The sequence below is a fragment of the Athene cunicularia genome (genome assembly GCF_003259725.1).
Source record: "Athene cunicularia isolate RWA chromosome 3 unlocalized genomic scaffold, athCun1 chr3_part1, whole genome shotgun sequence".
Taxonomy (NCBI): domain Eukaryota; kingdom Metazoa; phylum Chordata; class Aves; order Strigiformes; family Strigidae; genus Athene; species Athene cunicularia.
The window spans coordinates 17,057,003-17,081,342 of NW_020799097.1; the positions used below are offsets into that span (position 1 = coordinate 17,057,003).

The 24,340-nt window shown below is 35.1% G+C and overlaps 1 protein-coding gene across 3 annotated transcripts in view; it reads left to right on the forward strand.

The window, feature by feature from the left end:
• Positions 1 to 24,340, forward strand: part of KIDINS220 (kinase D interacting substrate 220) — a 77,625-nt gene that overhangs the window by 48,344 nt on the left and 4,941 nt on the right. Inside the window, exons 23-29 of one of the 3 annotated variants that reach the window (XM_026844094.1) lie at positions 7,076 to 7,254; positions 8,591 to 8,817; positions 13,421 to 13,531; positions 14,424 to 14,480; positions 20,795 to 20,941; positions 22,715 to 22,813; positions 23,927 to 24,175. In XM_026844094.1, coding sequence (XP_026699895.1) covers positions 7,076 to 7,254; positions 8,591 to 8,817; positions 13,421 to 13,531; positions 14,424 to 14,480; positions 20,795 to 20,941; positions 22,715 to 22,813; positions 23,927 to 24,175 — 1,069 coding nt within the window. The remainder of the gene's footprint in view (positions 1 to 7,075; positions 7,255 to 8,590; positions 8,818 to 13,420; positions 13,532 to 14,423; positions 14,481 to 20,794; positions 20,942 to 22,714; positions 22,814 to 23,926; positions 24,176 to 24,340) is intronic. The other 2 variants (XM_026844095.1, XM_026844096.1) reach the window with 2 other exon arrangements.

Sequence of the window (24,340 nt, forward strand, 5' to 3'; positions counted from 1 at the left end):
ATGGAAGGTGCCACATTCATCATTCTGGTTATAATGTTCTCTGGAATCATCTTTTGCCCAGGCCAGGTTTAAATAAATCACTTCCTTTAAGTAGACAATTTAATATTCTCACAGGCCTCGCAGTGAGGTATTACTTCTAAACATTTAACACGCTTTTGGTTTTTCAGTTTCCTTTTATTGCCTCCTACTTGAAACGCAGGACACAATGTTACCATGTTTCTTACTGTGCTAATAATGTGGTTTCAAAGTTAAAAGGCAACATACCGGTTGAGTAGTAGGTGGTTATTGCCCAAACTATCTACTAAATAGACCTACGTGAGGCAAGGCATAAAAGAGAAGTAAAGAGAGTACCAGAGGACAAGACAAGTAAGAATGAAGTTCAGATGAAAAGGTAACAGGGAGAGAAAAAGGATTGAAGCAAACACTAATCAAAACGAGACAGAGGAGTGTTTTTAGCTTATTTTAGTTACCTTACCTTTAGTTATGTTTACAAAATAGTTAATGTGCATTAATGACATCTCTCAAAAATGCTCCTGAGCATATTTCAGATCTCTCCGAGCACCAATTGATAGTAGTTTAGGGTAGAAAACGAAGCCTCAGTTTTAACAACACTATAACAATTTCTGGAAAGAAAACTTATTTTCAGCCTGTGTAAGTCAATTCATGACACTTCTGTTCTTTGTAGGGAATTAATAAAATTTGGAAATAAAATTAGAGATGATGGCTTTTTGTGTCTGCTGAATGTCAAAAATAGAGGGTGCTTATTCAAAACCTGAGAACTTGGGAAAATATTGTGAGGTAGATGGTAAGCTGGAAATGCATCTCTTGGCTATATACTGCTAGTGGCCCGTGTCCTGGCTCTTACCCCACAATAAATGTGATGTAATCTGTCTCTCAGGAAAAAGCAGGAGATAAAATATTTCATATTCAGAAAAGGCTTGTGTCTCATATTGATGTAAAAGCCTACTACTGAGCAGTAGCATGGAATATCAAATTATTTGGAAACTGATGCTCTAGTATTCCTTGCAACAGATTGCTCATATGCCCATACAATAAATTTGCCTCATTAGATCAACTCCTTTATAAGAAGCTTCTTCAAAAGCGTAAGATAAGGAACAGATCAGGTAATCCGAATGTTGTATAAAGGAACTAGTCTGTCTTTGGTCCTGGTTGACTTGAATTTTAGTTATTAACCTATTAATGTGGTATAGCAATTGCAGTTTTGCCTTCTGTTTCTGGGTAGTATTTGCAACAGATGGATTAGTCTTTGACTTACTCTGAGAAATGGAACTCATGCTTCTATGAGTGAAATGTTTGCCATGGACTTTTGGAGTGTCCTTTTGCGTGGGCCTGTGTGCCATAACATAGTCCCAGAAAAGAATCTTGTACTGGAGACTAGGATGAACCATGGTTGCTTCTAATGTTAGAGGACCTGTAAATACTTGCTGAATTTCTGAGGTCCTAGAGGTGGAGGTATTGGATAAAAGAATCCCTGCTTAAAACCATAAAGCAGCTTTGTAACTGAAATTCAATAATCAGAATACCAAAACCAAATTAATACAGTATTCTTGTATTTCATTTGTGTGAGTGATCTTGTTGGACTTGTCAGCTAGTGAGACATAATTACTTCTTTGTTTACAGAGTAGTTTTGAGCAGTCTTAGGTTCTTCTGCTCTACTGTTTTGCTGCTTTTCCATCTGTGTAATAAATATACTGATTTTTTTAAAATTTCTTTGCCATCTGTAATTCAAATAGCACTGCAAAGCTGTGGATGAATCCAGGCATTTGTAACTGTATTAACTTTTTTAATTATAAAGAATCCTGGTCTAGGGTGTATTCTGGAAAGTTGTATTAAAATTAGACCTATTGAATATGGCTCAGTGACAGTGCGTGATACTGGGTGTGGGAGATTAGCTTACTATCAATCTTAAGGATCAAAATAGTTTTTCTTTCTGAAATGATCAAAGGCAGCATCACTCAGAAGAGGTGCTTTATCTACTGTTACTTGAATTGGATAGTTAGAATCAGTTTTGCAAAGCAAGCTTTCCTGAATACCTACAGTAATAGGAGCTTTTAAATAGCTATTGCATCTGTTCAGTGAAGTCTGTGCTGCTCAATATGCAGTAAGGGGTATATAATTTTTGTCTAGATAGAATATATCAACTATACCTTTCCTTTTTTTGGTCTTTATTGATAAAACATTGATTCCTTTATGCTTTAGTATTGAGTGTGCGATGACTTTTTATCTCTGCCTTTATACAAGTGTGTATGTGAGCAAATGCTGGTTTTCAGGGTTCAAATAACTTGTTTCAAATTTCAGTTTGAAACAATGTGTTCAAGATATGTGTGAGAATATTTAATCCAGAAAAAAAGCACCCTTAGGCGTAAAGATACACTGTCACTATACTGACCACACATGCGAAGAGTAGGTTAAATAACTTCAGAGCAAACCATTATATTATTAGTATTTGATTATTAAGGATTAGTGATCAGATGTCTAATCAGCAGACTGTTAAGCATCAGAATTTCATATTGCATTCCAAAGCAGCCCTGTTTTTCTAGTTTTCTGTTTCTCAGTATCAAACCTTTAGAAAAAAATATTTGTGTCACTTTTAATAAGGTTTTTTTCATTGTTTTAAGCAACACTTGTTGCTTAAACTGTATTGAAAAGAAAATTTAAAAGGCATGTGAAAGATAAAACATGACATGCCTTCATGCTCATGCCTTCTGTTGCTCTAGTTATTATTTAATAACAATTAATTAGGTCTATTGCTTTTTATGGAGTGCAAAAGTTAAATGACTCTTGTCCATGTAGTTACTTGCTTCTGTAAAACTCATGAGGGAAAAAAAAAAAAAAAAAAGGTGTGCAGAGTAACTTGTAGAACTTCTTTCTTTTCACCTTCATGGAGAGAGGTTTGGAAAGAGCAGGGGAAAATGGCCCTTCTGGGTATGAGGACTTGCAGAGGAGTCAACTTTCCACCAGTCCAGCAGCAACAGGGCAGGCTGCTCCATGAGAGACGGCAAGCTGGGACCTGGGGAGAACAGCAAGACAGGGAGGGTGTTTTCCTCATGTGCAAGGAGTGCAGTATCACAGTAGCCAAGCAGGAGATCAGAGCAGGTTCAGTGACAGTAACTAGGGACAGCAAACGGCCCAGTGGTCTGTAGCCACAAGGCACGTTTTAGGTCAAGCCAGGAAGTCAAGTCAGTGAGTCAAGGTCATGACCAGTAAGGTATATAGATGCAGCTCGGGCAAGGACCAAGGGGAAAGGCCCGAGCTTGAAGGCAGTTTTTGAATCAAGTAAGAGAAACCTCTAATGAGGCTTCTTGGAGCTCTTATCACAGCAATCTGATCCAGGTTACTCAGGTGAACTGCGTCAGAGCTGGCCTTGAGCACAGGCAGTGAAACCGCTGGCTGAAGAAAGGGGCGATAGAGCCTGTTGGCATACTCCGGGACCTGATGTAACCAACCAAACAAGGAATGTGGGCACAGCACAGCCTTCAGTGTGGATGAAGGTAGTTGATGCCGCTGCCAGTTTACTACCACCTGGTTGGGTGATGAAAGATCACATTCTGTGGTGGTGACCATCTCCTGCAGCAAGTGGTGAATAGGTGGGCTGTGTCATGTATAGCCCAACAGCCTGGCATCTAAGCTGTGCTGGCTACGTTCAGTGCTGGACCCACTGTTGGACTGTGGTGGTTTTCCAGGTCAGTTGTGGAAGTGCAAGGTGAACATAAACTAGAAAAAATTTGGAGAAAATTCATTCTCTTGAATGGAAGATTAAATGACGTACCTGTATGTACTTGTAGTAAATTACTTTTATTTCACAAAAAATCCAGAAATAATCCATCACTGTTGGAATATAACCTAATCCACACTGAAAGCAGTTTTTAATTTTAGCTGTGCATGGAAAGGACACGTGCAGAATAGTGGAATGAATTTTTAAGGTTGTCTTCTGTCAATGTAATGTTCTGTTTTGGGCTCGTTCCTTTTAAATTCAAGTAGTTTCTCATGGAAACAGACACTCTATAACTGACAGTTTTTGATGTTTTTGATTTAAAGAAGAATTATTCTGCCTCAGGAAAATCTACCTCCAAAAGGAGAATAAGGTGTTCACAGTGCTTTATTTTTAGATCTGTGTGCTTGTATTTTAGAAAAGTAACTCCTAAAGTGCTTTACATGCTAACCTTTTATTTTTTATCTGGGAAGTACAGGCACATGCGATTTTTGTGGCTCCTTGCCAAAAGATTATCATTTACATAAATATTTCTTTCAGAGGCGTAGTTTAAGACATTGAGCTCAGGAGGTTAGAATAGAGACTTCAATCTGCACACCAGCAGTGGGCTATTGGCTTCTGAACAGTAGCTTTGTTCATCGTATTCAGAACACTGTTCGCATTCAGACTTAAGTAGAGCTGGCATTAAAATTCAGCTAATTTCTTTCATGTGATTCATCAGCTGTGTGTTTTATTTAAATCTATGTCACATTCTCATGGCTTTTTATTTTGTAGATTTAAGTGTTGAAGTAGGCCACCCTTTAACTCTTCAGTCCCTGACTTAAAAAGTGACTTAATTTTCATTTGGGCAGTGTTGAACTCTTGTCTAGAATACTACAGTAAATATATATATATATATATATATATATATGTAACTGTGCATTAGTGCTTTTGGGTTTTTTTGCATTTCTGGTGTTTGAATAAAAACATACACATTTACAGTCAGTTTAGTCATAGTTTTATATAAGGCAAAATAAAAGAACCTAAGGTAGAAGCTAAATATTAATATAAAATACTTCTCAGATTCTGTTGAGTATACAAGTTCTTCTGTTGAGTATACAAGTATACAAACTGCTAATGTTTTGGGTTTTTTTCTCTGACCCATTGACTCGTTGAGGTGAAGGACCACTTTTAGCTCCTATTAGATTTCTTTAAACACTGTTGGAGAACCTATACATTCTTTGAAACTGTAAACTACTCTGGGTGTGAAGTTCGTCTACAGAAACACCACCTTTTATTCTCTTAAGGCTGGAGCCTTTGAAGCCTGATATACACTGAATTTCCCTAAAGTGGATAATCCCACTGCTGTCTGGATGACTGCTCATAATGATTTACAAGATCAGAACCTTTGTTACAATAACCTACACTTGCTGTTATGCTTTATATTTGATACATTTTCCTATGCTGTAAAAGTAAGAGCCCACTGTGAATAAAGTTATTTGTAGATACTTGCTTATGACAGCATGGTATAGCAGTATCCTCCATCTGTTAGGTACATGGTCCATTCAGATGTTTTCTGGTAAAATTTATAGGAATTTTTTTAATTTCTACTTTTAGTATAGGGCAAGACTGTTCAGAAAGATGAGATTGAAAGATGATTAATACAGATTTTTGATGGCAGAGTTGCACTTCAAGTATCTAGCATTGATTCTCAATTCTTTTATTTATCTGAATGTTAAATGCTAAATATTCTGCATAAATTCTGCAACTGCTGTCTCTGGAATAATCCCATGGTACATAAAACTCTACTTTTTATGGCGGATCTAAAAATAATGATAAAAGATCATTGCTTTAAAAAAGCTAACAAATTGTGAAATAAGGTAAGATCATTCAGCTAATGATAGATTTAGTTTATTCGTTGTATTAAAAATACAATTCAATTACAGATTTCTTTTTTTGTTGTTCTTTTCATAGACACAAGTGTGTATTTATTCAGTGTAAGAGATTCTTGGTTGCACTTCAGTAGATTACTGAGTGTACATGAGGGCTCCTTCCTCCCTTTCCACCCGTGCATCAGTGCACTCCTTTCCCCTGTGACTGTACTGGCAGTTGCTTTAGCTGCTTGAAGAAACTCTTACTCTTTCTTTGTGCTATGCTAACTTTTTAGCAAGTTCCAGAAGCTTACAGAGCAGTCAACGTGTCTCTGCTCAGTCATCCCTTTTTGTGGAACTGCGATCATAATTGCCTTGGGGAAAAGCCATTAGCTAGTGAGGTGCATCATTCATTTTATATTTACGTAAAGATTTTTTTTTATATATTTTTTTTCCATAACTTTTTTATATTTTTACTTTAAATACTGCATGGTTACTTCACTTGTATCCATACAGAGTGCTGTCACAGTCACTTTATAGTGATTACTATAACCATATCAACCATTCTCAGTGCATTCTTTCACTGTTTCCATTTTTATTTTACTGGGTGTGAGGAACATTTTTTAATTTTAGTAATCTTTGGTTTAAATTATACTTTCTCATTTGGTATCAAATGAGATATCAGTCATGATACTGTGAGATGAGATGTCAAATAAGATAGATCCATCTGATGCATCATGTCAGCCTCCATTGCTTGCTTGCGTTTGGTAGGAGCTTTTCATAAACCTCTGCAAGGCTACAATTTAATCCTTCTCCTTGTTCCTTCCTAAAATTGTCCTTTATACTAGTGCTTACAAAAAAAACTTAACTATTGCTTGACAATAGTCACAGTGCATCAACAGTCCCTTATACTGATCATGTCTCATTGTTTTCTTATTCACTTCTGTTTGTGGCTTCTTGTTTTGGAAGGTGAATTACTTGAAAGCAGGCAGTTGTTCTTCCACTTTTTACCATGAAGTCATGTACAGTTGGGTTTTGATCAATGTCTAAAATGCCACAGTGTTCCTTTAACAAGAAATGTTCGTTTTAAAATGAGGTTTTTAACCATGGAATTTCTGATTGGGGTATCATAATTTCAGTGGATGTTTGAGGTTAAAGTTGACAAATGCTAACTTCCCCTTATTTTGGTTTTGATGATACTGATCTATAAATTCCTGATCTGATTTTAGTCTTCTATGTGTCGTCTTTGAGATTGCTCTGAAATGTACAACTAGATGAGGTTACTTTAGCAGTTTGAGATTTTTTGCATATTAGCAAATGTTAACTCATTCTTTCTGCAGACAGTGCAGCTCTTATGGGCTCTCTTCATTTTCTGGAGAACAGGGAGGATCGATGCAAGTGTACTAGTATTTCTTCCTAGAATATCACTATGCAAGTAGAAGTCATACTGTAATAAACATGGTTTATGGTTTATCTAATTATCCCCCCCCAGAATTTCAAAGAATATTCCTACAACTAAAGATGTTGAACCTCTACTTGAAATTGATGGAGACATACGGAACTTTGAAGTATTTTTATCTTCACGAACACCTGTTCTTGTTGCACGTGATGTAAGAACCTTTTTGCCATGTACAGTAAACTTAGATCCCAAGCTACGAGAAATCATTGCAGGTGAGTATACTTTCAAATAAATGAAAAATTACAATTGTATTCTTTTTTTTTTTTTCATTTTAGGTGGAGCCACTTTGCATGTTATGCAGAACTGTGATTTTTTTTTTCATCAAATCAGACCTTCAGATTGTCTGATTTGACTTCAGTTTATCTTAGTAGCTTTGCTGTAAAGGCCAGATCATACTAGACCATGGCTTTTCTTTTGGAGGGGGGAATGCACTGTTCTCGATCTGAAGACTGCTTTAGTGAATGGAGGAAACCAATACACTCCATGATATTTTAGTAGTAGAGATGCAAGTTGAATTCTAGTTCTTTGTTAACAATTTTGAATAACATGAGTAAGATCCTGTAGAACTTAAGTCAGTGAAACAAAGTGGAATGTCTGCATTTGATGTACACACCACTAGATACCTGTGTGGTTGGTACTTTATAGTTGGCTTTTAGTGATATTTGAATTCATTCTAGGGCAAGTGTTGTACAGTGGTGGTTAAGCAGTTATCTTGCTTTTAGTCTCAAAATGCAGATAGGTTCAGGTATGTTCCGTTCTGCAAAAACACTCTGCTCAGCAATATGTGATCTGACTGCTCACTGTTGGCTGTGGATTGTTGTGACACGTGGTATGGCACTTGTCCAGTCTCAGTGTTTGCTGTTGGCTCTGGAGTAAGGCTAAGGCATCCTAACATTTCCATCTGATAAGAGATGCTAAAGATTTGAAAAAAAAGCAGAACTTTAAATTTAAAATAGCATCCTTTTGAGTCTTTGTTATGATGGTATTCTAGGTAGGAACTTAATTCAGGCATTAATAGTTCTTCTTGCCTGTCTTTTCTGTTGTGATGCTTTTCTTCAGTCCTCAGCTGGAATCCTTTTCATTCATACTTTTTTCCAATTTCATTCTCTGCACTAGATAGCTGCAGTAAGATGGCCTAACTTTGTTCACAAGCTCTGTCTCATTAATCTCTTCAGGAACAGTACAGGTCTATCATATCAGACATATTTACCATCAAAGACATAGTGTGATGTATTCCTGCATTTCTTCCCATTTGTGAATTGTTGGGATTTGTAACTTGGTTTGCTCTGAGATAAACTTTAGAGGCATTTAATATGCTACATAAATTTATGCAATAAGTTGTACTGACTCTCCTAAAGACTCCTGTGTATAGGTGATCCTTAAAAAAAATCAACTGAATGAAGCTGAAAGTGACATTTGATGTTCTACTTGGTGAGTTCTGATTGGAGAACAAAATACACCAAAATATACTATAATGAATTGTCAAATCAAAACTTTTTCAAATATTTCAAGCTAAATCTCATTCTTTCTTACCTTTTTATTTTTCAGATGTTCGTGCTGCAAGAGATCAAATGAATATTGGAGGACTTCCTTATCCCACATTGCCTTTACATGAGGCACCTGCTAGAGGAACATCTCTGTTCAGTCAGCCTTCATCGGCTTGCTCTTCTACAACCTCTTTCAATGGACCTTTCAATAGTGGAGTTTTATCACCGCAGCCTCATAGCAGTTACTATAGTGGTATGACAGGACCTCAGCATCCATTTTACAATCGGGTAAATAATCGAGAACCAATTAACAGTCTTTAATCTGTCAATATTGCAGATGTCATCTATGAAATACAAAAAAACCTAGTTTTATTTAGACATGGAGAGAAGTCCAAAAGTTGGTAGATTTCACAATAATGTTCAGTCACTGTAGTCTGGGGGAGAAATGTGGTAAACTACATGAAAAAAACAAATTACACAAGAGGAAAAAAGGTCAAATAATTTTGAGACACTGCTCAGTTGTAGGATATTGCAGGGATTTTTTTTTTTTTTGGGGGTGGGGGGGGTGTAAACTGTGCTCAGTCGTTCATACACTTGCTCACAGACATTGGAAGGGATCCCAGCTTTTTCTTGGTGGCTTTGGTAAAGACATACAGAAACTCAAGTGGGGAGCTACATCACAAGAATGTATGTCTGTCTTCCCTTTTGTCTCTTTTAGAAGTTATTCTGGGATGTTTTCCCTGAACTGGTGTTGCACTGTTTTGAAGGAATTAACATGATTTGCATAAAACATAAAATTTTTTTGAGCTATTTGTGGGCCTTAGAAAACAATGTCCTGGGTATGACTCACTTGAAAATTGAATGAAATACTATAGTTGGATCAAGTCTAAACTTTCTGGTTTTAGGGGATGTATTCAGTATCCCTAAACTTCATTTTTTTACCTTTTTTTTTTTTTCTACAGTAGTATTTTGTATAAAAAAGTAGAAAGCTGATAGAAGTCATAGCTTACTTCTGTATACTGGAAGTGGCTTCAACTTTAAGTAGATTTTGACCATAGGTTAATGTTTAAGCTAATAAGCTAGAAAGAAGATTGAGTTATTCCTAAATCAGTGTTTGTTAACCAAGGCAGAAAAGGGTACATGTAGCACAGAACTTTTAAAGTTATCTGTTCTAAAATTATTCTTGTATATCCTCAGTACAGTGACAATATACTGTTTTGTTGAAAATAACTTAAAATGACATATACTTTGAAGTAGTCCAACATGGATAAACACTTGTCACATGAATCTTTGTGCTGACACCAGCTCAGCTTTGTTAAAGGAAGTGTTTAATTGGAAACCCTGTTTTTGTGTCTGTGTTACTGTACATGACAAGGTTTAAAGTATGGGGTGATATACAGTTGACATTTGTATGGCTTTTTGTCTCTAATACGCATTACAAAAGTAATTATTGGTGAGCCATAAGCTGTTCTTACAATCAGGTTATTTGTTCATTTGTATTAAGTACATACACAGACTTACAGGCATGCTTACTTTTTTGCCTGGTGAAGACTTCTCTCTGGAATTTTATATTGCCCTTTTAAGGTATAATTGGTTTTACTGTTTCACACTTTCAAATATTGACAGAAAGCTACATTTGTTCCTTTGGAGTCATAAAGGTGCTGTCATGAACACCACATACTGAGATAAATGATGAGAACCTTATAATAGTAGAACATTTAGACTGAAAGGCTGTTTCCTTCAGCATTTTCAATCATGTTTCACTAAGATTTTTTTAAGAATGGTGTTTAAAAGAACAGCAGCTGAAGAATAGGCTCTCCCCGGTAGAAGTTTCTGAGAGAGGCCTTGGATACCTGTATGACAGAACACAGTGTATTCAAACGCTTCTCTGGAAATGCCTGAATTTCACGGAAAAACATCCTGAGTTCTGGGAATAGATGCCTTATTCTGACCAATAAATGGTTCCTGTCCTGTTGTCTTTAAGCATTCATTTGTGCTTAGGAAAAAAGCCTCTTTGAGCTATTAGAGAAAAAGCTCTATTTGTTTAATTTTAGGAGATACAATTTTTTTTTTATTATGTATGTTTCTGCTTTGTTCTCTACGTCCTCCTGTGTTATGGACCTTGAACTCCAGTGACATAATCTATTAATTTTAGATTTAAAACTCTATTATCCCTCTGTATAGCTGCAAAAGAAAGATTGTAGTCTCATTTAGCAGCTCTGCAACTTGGTGCTTTGACTCTCCCTTTAGGACTGTGCTGGACTTGTACATTTTACCACTGTCTAATGACCTGGCTTCAAGTTGGATTCAAGTTCAGCTTCTCAAAATTGCTGCTATCATGGATCATTGTGGAGATCATGTTTCTCATGGGGAAGGTTAGAGCAGTAGGCAAGTCTAATTAGGATTTCCTGGGTGGGAACTAGAAATTACATTATGTGAAGGCTTTTTTTTTTTTTTGAAAAAAAAGGAGCAAATTCTTTGATATCTTGGAAAAAATAGTGAACACCACATTTACACTTTATATCTGGAGGCTTAGAGAACAGTTCTATATTTGTTTATGCCCAACATGTATTTATATTGATCTCATGTTTTCACAATATCTGTATTACATACTTCAAATGAAGATTGAGTCTGTGGCATTCAAGCCTATAATGGAGAATTAATCCCACAGTTGGGAAGCAGTAGCTGAAGTGGGCTCAAGGCGTAATGAGGAATTATGAAAGATTTATGGGATAATTGCCTTATTGGACAAATTTTTTTCATTGCTTTTGTAGTTTGATGACTCGAAACCAACAAACAAACAGGTGCTCACTATGTGTTTCAGAGGATAGTCTTTGTGGTGAGAGCTAGGCACTTGAATGTGATATGATCATTAAACATTCCATGTGCTTGGGAGTTTTCCACATGGTTTAAGCTGTTAGTGGAAAACTGAGGCATCTAGTTATTCTAGAAATATCATGAACTTTTTTTGAAGATAGTTTAATTTTCAGAAAATACTATAGAATCTGTGTTTTATGACAGTGTGAAATAATTTTAAATCAGTCAGTTTTCTGAATCACCCTATACTAACTGATAAATGTAAGGCAAAGGCTAGGTATTGGTTCTCCTACCTATTTAAAACAAAGCAAACCAAACTTCCCCATTTAGACTGTTACAAAGCATATCCTGTAACTTCATACTTTGGAAGAGCATGTGGAATTTTTATGGTGTGTAAAAGAGTGCACAGAGGCTATCTCTAGCAGCTAAGAATGTGGAACTACTTGTGTTTTCCATAAATGACTCAAAACTGTAGCATATGTCATCTAAGTAATTGATGTACATAGGAATTAAACTTGAATTTCTCAGTTTGTTTACAGCTGCTTCTAAATTCAGAGGATTTTTAGTACTATTGACAAATCCAAAGTGTAGTATTTCAACAAATTCTACTCCTCCCTCATAGATTGGCCCTTGAGTCATAAATTATTTACTCTGTGCTGAATTTGGTGCAGTAGACTAATCAGAATCTTGTCATGTGCAGAAACACAAACCAAATAATATGTTCTGTTTTGTTAAATAGCTGGATAATACAGTTTTGAAAATGCTATATATAGAAACATCAGAAATCTAGAATACAGCCACTGTTGGGAGATTTGCAGTTTCGTTTTTTTAAGAACGGGTTAATTAGTTGAAAGCAATGAGTGCTATCATTCTGCTTTTCCTGAAGTCTGAAGACTCTATTGCTTTCCAATACATTGCCTTAAAAGATAATTGATAAGGAAATGAAAATCTTTGTTTCAAAACCCAACTCAAATTCACAGATATGTTAGAATAAAACTTCACAACATTGGAAAAGCAGTTTGTACTTCTTAAGTACATTACCACTTGTAAGATTCATGACTCAAATGTAAGCTCATACACACACACACATACACATTTATTTGCATGCCAGTGGGTAGCATGTGAATTTTAGGGAACATGTATATACATTTTATTCTATCACTTGAAAGATTGGAGCATGTACAGTCATCTGTTCAAATAGAAGTGTATTTGTGATTTTGAGATCTCTGTATCTTCTAGAAGTGACTTTGTTAAAAGCCTGAGTTCTCATTTAGACCCTTTACACTGATGTGCTGATAAGACTTTTGGAAACTTGGATAGTGTTTGCTCTTGACATTTTTTAGTAAAAAGGGATAAAAATGTACCTAGTTATAAAAATTGTGATTAGAATTAACTTAAATTTGTGGAAAAAAATGTATTTCTGTTTTAAAATTTTTTTTTGATGTTTGCCTTACAATAATTAGTGTCCTCTAAAATGGTATTTGTATTGAACAACATGCATGACCATATTTCCAGCAAAACAAAGCTGAAATACTGTCTGCTATAAAAATCTATTTAAAGATTTGTAACATCTAGTATTTGTGGAAGCCTTCAGATGGGTTACCACAAATATGGGAAGTTCTAGTGATGCTATTATGTATCACACTTTTTTTTTTTAATACGATTGTCTTGGGTATTATGAATCATATGTTTTACTAAGCATCTGATTTTGAGTTTAGCAGGCCAGAGAGAGTGAAATTATTCTGGATTACCCTTTTGCCATATTCAAAACAGATGTTAGAGTGTAGCTATCAAACCACTCTAACTCTGTTCTTCCGGAAAACCATACCAGAGCATCCATTGGCTCTGAGGAGAGTAGAAGGGGGTCAATTGCTGAGGGATTTTGAAGAACTCCAGAGCTTTTGATTTAATTCTGTTCAATGCAAAAAGTAAAGCAAGCTATTAGTAATTGCTATTTTCACTTTATTAAACTCAACTGGAGGATGTGTTTTGTTGAAATAATTTTTATTTTCTTATTACATTTTGATTTGTGTAATTGTTTGTCCCTTTTTTGTTACATTTTTTTTTCCCATAGCCATTCTTTGCCCCATATCTTTACATGCCAAGGTATTACCCTGGCAGTTCTCATCTCATCTCACGTCCACCACTAAAAACGAGTTTGTCCAGAGATCAGAACAATGGCCTAGTAAGTATTTTGAAGGATAATTCAAATACTAACCTTGACAATAAATATAGTGAGTAATGAATATGAAGGTTATTAATGATGATTCACTATTAGACAAGTACAAGCTCTATATTATAAATATTATAAGCAATGGTGTTATTAACATGTAATGTAAAATGTATTTTGTTTTTATCTTTAGAAATTCCTTACAGAGGAAAACCAATTCTAACATTAAAGTATAAAGATTAGAGGAGTATGACCTGTGATACTGGCAGGAAAATATTTTAATGAAAATGCCAAATGTACTGTAATCAAGAAATTGGTATAGTGTAATATTGTAAGAAAAAGACTGTTACTTGTTAATTTATGTTCCATTTTTTTAATAGTAAAAAATTCTGTGACATATCTGGAGAAGATAGAATGACATCCTTTAATGTTGCAAGGAATGCTAGAAACTGGAAAGCCAAAGTAAAAAGTTAAAAGGAATGTTTTAAATAGTTAAGTAAAACAAAATACATTTTAAATATGCATCAGTTATAGCTTGGTTTTGCAAGTACATATAATTCAACTTTATTTACCCATTGTAAAGGGAAAATGAGCAGAGATTTCAAGCTTCCTATAAAATAATAAAATTCCTATTTAACAGTACTTACTGACAGATGGCTGTTCAAATGGAATTAAGAACTAAGGAAAGCTAAAAAAGTAAAAGCCTCACTTGTCAATTGCTTTAATTCTAGGTTATTGATACAATGAGCAAAGCTATTAAAAGGGGGTAAAATCTTTATTCACTTAAAATAAATGTTTCTGTTGAATTATGTATTATTATGAGATCATTCTCATTCACTGTTTACTTCATATTTTTTGTTGAGCCCTTGATCGTTTTACCCAAACCATAATATTTTGTTGTTGTTAGGATGTTATCAAGGAGGATGCTGATGAGGGGCTTCCTTCACCCACAGACCCCTCAATGGTAAATGAGTAGTCATGTGGTGTGGAAATTTTAGCATCTCTTTGCTTTTTCAGCAGTAATGAGTCTGCATTAATCATAACTGCAGTTCACTAACACTGCATCAGTGGCTTTGGTGGGCAAATAGAGTAGTTGAAAACTAATGTAGTTCGTGAATGAATTTAAGAGCTAATATTTCACTTATAAGATGGATTATATTTTTCCCTGTAGTTTTCCCTTACATTTCTCAGTAGGTGTGGTGAGTTTTCAGTAAAGAGAGTGTTGTGGTAGCTAAACAGAGTGGAGAATGACAGCTGGTCATTCAGTGCTTAGATTTTAGGATGAAGTAACTGTGTTTTCTGTTTTAGTCAAATCTCTCATCTGATCCCTACTTTTAGTTGGTGACATAAAGCTATTGCAGTTAATACAGTATAAAGCAACTTTCAATATAAATTAAGGGAAATAAATGCCAGTCATCAGCTTATTCTTGAGTCAGAACACTAACATCTGCCTTTGTCCTGACTTGTTTTTGTTTTATTCTGAATATTCGCACAAAGATATAATGTAATCTTTATGGATGTCTGTTTTAACTCTAATTTTGGGAATCTGTGGAAAATCATAATTTATTACCAAAACAGAGAGGTTAATATGGTTGTCATCATTCTCTTAATACTTGCTGCTGATAGATGTTGGCAACAGTTATAGTTTGATCTGAGTTATTTTTTTCTTCTAGTAAATAATTACAAAAATGTCTTTCCATTGCTGTGCAATGAAAAAAAAACCCACACAAATTCCAGAACTGTATTTAACTGCACATAACCTTCACTGAGAACCCGTGTATAGGTGATACAATGGAAAATGTACCCTAAAGTTCTCTCCCAGGTCATTGGCTGCCTTGTGTGAAGGGATGACTTTGAAGTAAGTTTTCCTTGTAGTGTATTTTTGGAGATGCTGATGCCTTCCCTGTATTTGATTCCCTATCTCAGTATTCCACTTTCTTCCCAGTCCTTTACAGCTTGTCAGTGCAAGGAGAAAAAGTAAGGGCTTTTGAGAAAGTAGTAGAGTGATGACTGATGTATATGTGTATCTGAGTGTGAGAAGGGCCACAGGCCTGCAAAAGTGGGATTTAGTCTCTGGACAAAGTAGTGAATGAGCTCCAGCAGCAGACCTGGACCTGGTTGCTCTTCTGCTTGCTTCTCTGAGTGTGTATCTTAAGCACACATGGGCTGCAGTTTCAAACAGAAATTTAGAAGACATGGAAGTTATGTAGTCTTGGCTATAGGTATGACAATATAGGAGCTAGAACATTAAAAAGGAGCTTTATTTGAAATTATAATGGAGGATTTTATTAGATCTATTTTTGAGTTTAATTTATACTACTGTGAATCTGTGTAGTACAGCACATCAGATCATATACTTTTCTAAGACTTAACAATGTTTAACCTGCAGTGTAAATCTAAAATTTTGAATTTTTCAAAGTCTCTTGGGTAGTTGACAAGAATGTTGTTAGTCAGGGTATGGTATTTTGTGTGCCTGACAAGATGCCTCACTGGGGTTTTGTCTATTCTAAAACCACTTCTTTTGTAGACTTCATTGACATTTCTGTGAAAGGAAGCATTATACTTGTTTTAGGTACTGCAGTTACCCATAGGTGATGTGTACAATAATTTCATCCAGCTGTTTAGGTAGCTCTTAATTGATGGGTCATTGCTACTATATAAATGATACAGCTTTTACTTATTAAATGGATTGGTGCATGCAAAGTGATGAAATAAACGGAAAAACTATACAAAGTCGTTTCTGAATGCTGAGAGGTGTAATTGGTGATGGAAAAAGAGGAGTGTGTAGAATCAAAATTGTATTTCATGCAAAACTGGCAAGCAGCCAGAAATATTGCGATTTTAATTCTGTGTGAAATAGAGAATAATCATTATTTTGAATGTTTAAGTCTTACAGGGCAGCAAAAACCAGTTTTGTTAGGACTATCAGTATTTTTTACACAGATCATCACTGCTACTCATCACATGAGTTGACAGAGCTGTGTTGAGGATGTTATGTGCCCTGCTGTTATCAGTCTGACATTGGAGTTGACCAAGTTCTGAAATTTCAGATCCTGATCGTTGGTCTTGTAAAATTGGTGTAAGTCTAGGTTAGCTTAGTAAACTAAGCTTAGAACTATTTTGAGAGCAGTCATCCTGTATCAAGAATTTGACTCTGACACCTTGTGTATTTGGATTCTCTTGCTGATCATAAAGCTTGCCTTTCTCAGACTGTAGTTTATTGTTCTTTACCAAATGGTTCAAAACATAGGTGTCAAACCAGGAAGCTTAGCAATACCATTTATGTGCCTGTATCAGTATGAAAGTGCATGCAAATTTTAGGGTATTGGCTTAAATCACTAATGAAGATAGACTTGACTTGAGATGTCAGCCTTTGCACATCTGTGGTAGAGGCAAACATGCATTTCTGCTGGCTTTACTATACAAGTGGTTATTTCTGACAGGAACTGCAAAAACTTCAAGTGCTCTTCTGAAGAGTTTATCATTGGATTGTAGTGTTACCAATATCTGTTCATAGTATCTATCCCCTATTATGTTAGAAATCAAACTAGCATTAGCAGTGGTTATCTGTCGTAAACTTAATTGTGTGCTTTTAGTTTGCATTGTTAATTATGACTTGTTAGGATGCAGCTTGTTCTAATATAATTACTGTGTTTAAATACATTTTTACATTGCATTGAATATATTATACCTTAAGATGTAGTATGTGTGCTTTAAATGAGAACTGACATGGCCCAGAGCATGTCGTATAGATAAACATACAGTACTCTGAGAAACTAGAAGTGCTTTTCAAAAGTTTGAGCATGAATGAAAATTTTCTTATATGGATTTTTCACGTGCTTTTATGTAGCATTTTCATGCTTTGCATATTTGTTCTTAAAAGAACTACCTTTTCAGTTCTGTGGGTGGTGGTGGTGGTTTTCTTTTTTGGAGGGGCAGGATTTGTGCTTAGAAGTTTTCAAAGTGCTATATTGGTGGTATAATGTGATCTTGAAATGGCAGGAAGCTATTTGTTTAAAAGCAGGATTTTCCATCAGAAACATAATGTAAAAGTTTTATGCAAACAAAATACAGAAAGTGTTGCTTTTTTACAAGTGCAAAGCAGAGTAGTCTGCTCATAAAAAAAGTAGTATTTGTATAGCATATACTAAATGTGTATTCTGAAGGTCTGTCTTAAAAGTTTCATCACATTATGGAAATACCCTATTTCTGTCCTAACACTGATTTCTTCTGTTTACTTCAAAGCATGTCATCTGTATATTCAGCCTTTCCGATGTCACTTTAAGCTGTTGTTTCTTTTCATTCTGTTTTGTCCTTTTCTCGAAGCAGTGTAAGTCTGGGTTAAACAAAAACAGACAGGTACAGCCACTTTATGTGAATTATCATTCACTTATTTCAGAGTCATTTCAGAAGCTATCATACTGGCACTTCATGCTGGGCTGTCTGTAAACTAATGCTCATTACTAGCCTTGAGGTTTGTTTTGACAAGCTGCTTTTAGCTTTTGCATGGCAAATACTTTTCAGACTAATGTTCTCTAAGCATCTCTAACAAAACCACTAAGGCTGAAAAATGTGTCAGTTTAAGTACAGTTTTAATTCACTTACATGGTGACAGTATCCCTAAAGCTATTACATGACTTATTCTTTGGAGAGTGCTTTTTATAAAGAACGATTTGGATTAATGTGCATCTATTTCAAACAGTTCACACTTTAACAAAAATAGTCTAAATATTTTAGCGCTTTCCCATATTTTTTATACACAGAAAGAAGAGTTTCTAAACTAACTTAATGCATGCAGAAGGAATGACTTGTTCTTGATTGTTAAAAAAATATTTTGATCTGAAGGAGAACTGTTAAATTAGAAGTGTTTAAAACTTTTCTTCATTTACTTGTAGATGTATGATAGACAATGTATTTAATAGATTCAGAGAACAAAGGCGGTTGCTTACACACATTGCTTAGGGATCATTTATTTTAGTAGTTCCACAATGTAATTTTGGCTGTAACAGTTTCTTTTATTTTAATTCATAAGCTTCTTTTCAAAAAATAATTAAGAATTGAATTAACTTAATATCTTTTCTTTACTGATGTATTATCAGACTCTTACTAATAGTACATAGTGTGTTCATGGGGAAATAATAAACAAAACTGGTATTCTGAAGAAAAACGCAAAGTGATTTTTTTTTTTAAAGAGGAAATATATATATATATATATATATATATATATATATATAAAAGAAGTATATGATAAATAGTTTATTCCTGTTTCTTCCTGTTATCTTCAGCAGTTTGATGGTTGGTTTATATCCTTAACATGATAAAGATTTTTAGCTGTGCTAAAAATCAGACAAGATTAAGACCTAAATTTCCTCCTTTAGATGCATAATATGATAACTAATTACATATTGTAGGCACCTAATTAGGGAGACATTGCAGAACCTGAAAAAGTAACTATCTTGTCCTCAGACCGAATACCAAGCCCCTAAGTTAGGTGTAGTGGAATTATAATGCTTAATTTTCATGCAATAATTTTGGTAGGCTACCTACACAGAAAATGGGGTATATCTTTTGTTTGTTTAGTGTCCAGTTGACATCACATTAAAAAAATATAAATTGTCAGAGGAACGAAGATTAGTGCCCCAGCTCTGTTTTCAGGCAAGTGTGCAAACTGCTAGGCTTAGATTCCCTGCAACCTCCTGTAGTGTTCTTGAGTGCAGTTGATAGTTTGACAGTTTTAAGTCCATTTCAAGTACATCTGGCAGAGAATTTCAGGGGAATTAAATGTAATAGCATCTAAACTTTGAAACTCAGTAGTTTAGATGAGGAGCATGCTTATCTCCCTAGATGAGGATATCTCCAGTAACAGTAAGTTAGAAATAACTCTCAGGTTAAATGGTAGTAGATAATGGGGTTTTGGCTTGCTGCCTTGGAACTAATAGTTGAATAAATTCTTAAATATCCTGGTTTAGATAATTCAGATATGGTTAATGCCATTCTATGTGATAGTCCTTGATTTTTCACAAGTGATATATTTGGATCTATTAATTTATATTAATTCTAAAAGGTAAATAACTTTGAAGTAATTAAATAAAACCTGAAAAAATACTGTAACTATAAAACCAGTCTTCATTGGTGATTTGAGGAATATAGTCAAACTTGATTAACTGAACTCTGGACAGTCAAAATGCACTTTTATATACCAGGGTTTACACATGTGATGATGAGCTCTGAAGCTTTAGAAGCTCTTTTGCATTCTCCAAAAATGAGCTTCATTTGGTGTATGGTCTAGAGTGCTGAACCCCGAACTTCACGTTCAGAAAAAGGGGAAGGTGCAACCTCCCTCCCAGCAGGAGGGTGTGCAGATATTTCATAGCTGATAGAACTAGTTCTGATTTTACTTTCAGGAATTTGGAATCACTAACATAACTGTTCAGAGCTTTGCTTTTTGCTCCTACTTAATGCACAGTTCCCCATCCAGGGAGAATGTAGGTTTTTCTGAGAACATACTGTCTTAGTATACTGACTACCTGCAGGTGCATTTATTTTGTGTTTCCACACTTTCTTTGAAATTCCCAGAAGCTGGCAACGTTAACAGGACACCTTCCATGTTACAGATCTGAGTTGTGAACACTTTCTACCTAAATCTTGCCAAGGTTCGAGATATATGAAGCATCCTCATAGTATCTTGAATGGCAGTGCCAGTGCTGCTCAGTGTTTCTGTACTGTGATAGATGGCCCCTTGCTGATCTTGTGTAAATGAAGCTGAAGGAACCTCTGAAAAATGGACAGATGTTGCTAAAATTATCCAGTGATTCCAAGTAATTGAGGAGTTATGTTTTAGGTCTGATACTAAACCAGGAGTTTTTAAGACGGGAAGATCTGTGTTTGCATTATTAAAAAACCCAAACAAACCCCAAACCAAACTAACTGATAAAATCAGGGGGAAGCTCTGAGTAAAGGTTCATTTGAAATAGATTAACACTTACTTAATATTTCTGATTTTTATTTTGCTTTTCTTAAATAACATTATTTAAAAGAGTTATTTTCTCACATAAGCAGGACTCGGGATGCTGTGTTTTTTCTCATACCTATAATAAATATTTCCCAATATATAGATATTCTGATAGTAATTTAAAATGCCTGTGCATTCTTATTCTCATCTCTTAATTTTAAACTGTAGTTGAGCACAGCTTGATCTGTGTTAGTGTATATTGTGAAATTCTGGGTGTACTGAGTATTTGAACAAATCTTATATGCACATTTTCTTGCTTCTTACAGGGAGCAGGAGCAGGCTCAGGATCGACCACAGGAGTATCACATGTGTCTCTGAGCACAATGAGTGTAGAAGCTGTGTGTGAGAAGCTAAAGCAGATAGATGGTCTGGACCAGAGCATGCTACCTCAGTACTCTGCAACTATAAGAAAGGTATCAGATGAATTTCATTAATGTGTTTAGTACCTAAATGTGGAGATAAACAAGAAGAAGGAAATACTTAATTGTCTATATTTTTGAAAGTGTTTATTGAAGCATATGAAATATCAAAACAACGACCTAACTTCTCTGAGTGCTAAGTTTGAAGGACACTTTAATACGTCTATTTTTCAGAGAAAATGCTGTCTCTCAAGAAGGAAAAACAGACTCAGAAATATAAATGCTGATGAGACTGGTTATTTTGAGAAAAAAAGAAAAAGAAAAAGTTTTCAAAATTGCCATGTGTAGGTAATAGCGTTGCAAATGTGTTCTGTATCCAGGTAGCAACACCCTTTTTTTCTCCCCACCTGAGAAATTGGCACATCTATTCTGTTGTAAATGGGTGGTTGAAGATGGTTCCATTTCTCTCTTATCACATTCCACATGTATTTGCTTCAGAAAAATGCCTCTGTACATTCTTCTGTTACTGCTCTTTCAGACGTTAGCACAGAATCATCTTTGTCCTTACTACTTTTCTTCACTGTTCTGTGTGCTCCTTCTATAAAGAAAGAAGGGAAAAATATGAAGGCTGTCATTAGTGAATGCTGAGCTCGTTTTGTCCCAGTACTTACTGTATCTTAAAAAATACGGGGAGACTGTTGATTCAGGGATTGAGACAGGTTTTATCATAGTGTTGCTTAAAGCAAGAAGTAGGATGTCAAATTGCAACTTGTTAAGTGTAGCTGCAAAAAATTCCAGTTCCTTCAGTGTCTCTAGAGTGCTAAAAGAATGTGCTCATCAGTTATCTGTACTGAGATTCTTCTTATTTATATTCTTGCATTTCTTACTACAAATGATATCATGTGAAAAGGAAGACTGAAAATGGCTCAGCCTGGTCTTTTTTCTGGTTTGAGTAAGACCATCTACTGGGATATAGGAACAAAATCACAGAGATCCCTCAAACTGAGTAGAGCTTTCAGCTTGGATCTTCCATTTTGTAGCTGCTCTCCTAAGACCTGGTTCCTCTTTTACATTCTGTCGATCCACTGACTGACACATGGTATAAAGAGAAATACTTATCATTGTTATGTAATGAAAATGGTTCTATACTTAATTTTGTGTTGTTGGAAGTTAAGTACTATATAAACATGCCTAACAAGGAATTGCCCTTTCTGGGATATAAATGGTGTTTAGGCACTTCTGTGTTGATCTTTGAATGATGATGAAAATTAGAAGTCTAGTCCTCTAGCCCAGGGTATTTCTGATTATGGCAGGAAGGTAAGCCTGTATTTATGTAAGGAGGGAACTTGATGGAGGTAGTGCTTAATCTTAAACCTCAAGCCAGCGGTCAGATGATGCCTGGGACTTAACTGTCTATTATCTTGATGCTTTTCTGTCTGCGTTCTGAGTTCTGTGTTCTGAGTCTTGAGAAATCTAGGCAGCCGAGTGTAGTTTATTGTCTGTGAAATTTTCTACCACTGATGTGTTATTTCCTCATGTCTGTTTATAAACCACAGTCCTATTACCTTTCATATTCACATTTTTGATGGGTTTAATATTTTCTTTTTTTGGTGACACATAGGTTCTTCTGTCCATCAGCAATCATAAATAAATATTATTTTATAAAAACATGTTCATTATATAGGCTTTGGAGTTAGGAGTAATGCTGGGGAATTTCACCATTAGTCCCCATCAATATATCCAATTTTAATTACCTTTTTTCATCTGTTACTGTCATGCCATAAGTCTTGTATCAGTGATTTACATTATTTAGTTTTATTGTTTTAGGCAAATATAAATGGACGTGTCTTGGCTCAGTGCAACATTGATGAACTGAAAAAAGAAATGAATATGAATTTTGGTGACTGGCACCTGTTCAGGAGCATGGTAAGGCTTTCTCATCAGTAGCCAGATCATCATAAATTAGTTTTTTCATTATGAACCTTATCTTTTTTCTTTTCTCTTGCTTCTCTTGCAAGATGATAAATATTGTCTTAAAGCATGCATGCATTTATTATTTTGTTGCTTTGTCTTTTTATCTTGAGCACTTTATGAAGAATGGTTGCCTATGGATTTGCATCTTAATTGATTGTGAACTGAAGTTTTGCCTCCTCTTTTTGTAAGATGTTTTTCCTGTATGGATTGCCTTTTCCCTTTTAAAATTTGCCTATTTTAATTAAATTGTCAGAAATTAATTCTCTTTGAAGTCTCTGTCCTTCTGTTAAAAGTTAGTCATGGAGTTCAAAGTATATTAGTGCAGGGAAGTGAACAGCCAAGCTGTTAGAGATGCATTGCACACAATTGCATAAGCATATTTTTATGAAGAAACTTAAGCTAAAAATGAAGCTAGTGAGATAGATGTACAATAATTGATTGACACATACTTGTATAATGCAAGAATGCTGCATTTAATACAATTATTGAAGCATATAGATAGATATTTCCCCCATTTCCCTCCTCTTGATTTCAGAGTAAATGACAGTTTACAGTGAGGGTTATGCATCAGAGAGAACTGTGTTTTAAGTATTTTTAGTATATTGCCAGTTTTCTTTCTGAAAATTACAGTATGTCTCTGAACTGCTAAATCGGTCTTGAAAACACTGAGAATTACAAGATGAGATTTATTGTTAGATTCAGGTTGATTAAACTATAAAATAGAAGTGTTTGGTTTTGCTTTTATATTTGTAATTCATCAGTTATCTAGTTCTACAAGCATTTCAGTGTTTTATGGCATATGATTTAAGTGTCTGAGCTCTAATGAGAACAATTTGTAAATACAAAAACATCTTAAATATTAAAAATGTGATTTACAGTAAAGGCTATACACTAGATCTGTGAACAGATTTTTCTTCATGTTTTTACATGATCACAGCCACATATGCAAGCACACTTCTACAGTTGTGAACTCCTTGTTCCTATTTTTAAGAGAGTTCTTTAACAATTTTGAGAACTTTTTCTATTTATGTAATTACATTTGTATTGTCTCTTTTTGTGTGTTAGATACTTGAAATGAGAAATTCAGAAAATCAGGCTGCTCAGGAAGATTCTCGTGGAACAACTGAGCATGTTACCACTGCGATTCCTCACAGTGAACTTACTCGTCGTCCTGGGCATAGCACTGAGTTGCCTCACACTGAGCTTACAGGTCTTACTGGTCAAGCTCCCTACACACTTAACTTCAGCTTTGAAGAACTCAACACAATTGGTCTTGATGAAGCTCCCCCACGCCATAGTAACTTAAGCTGGCAGGTATTTAATAGAGAAATGTATTCTGCTTGCTTACCTGTATGGTAAAGGGGGTTTTCCATTTTTTGATACAGAGAGGTCAAACAATAAGTGTACTGGGGACAGTTCAAGTACTTTCGGTTCTCAGTCTTGGCAAAGACCAGTTTTGCAGAGATGTAAGCTAACCAC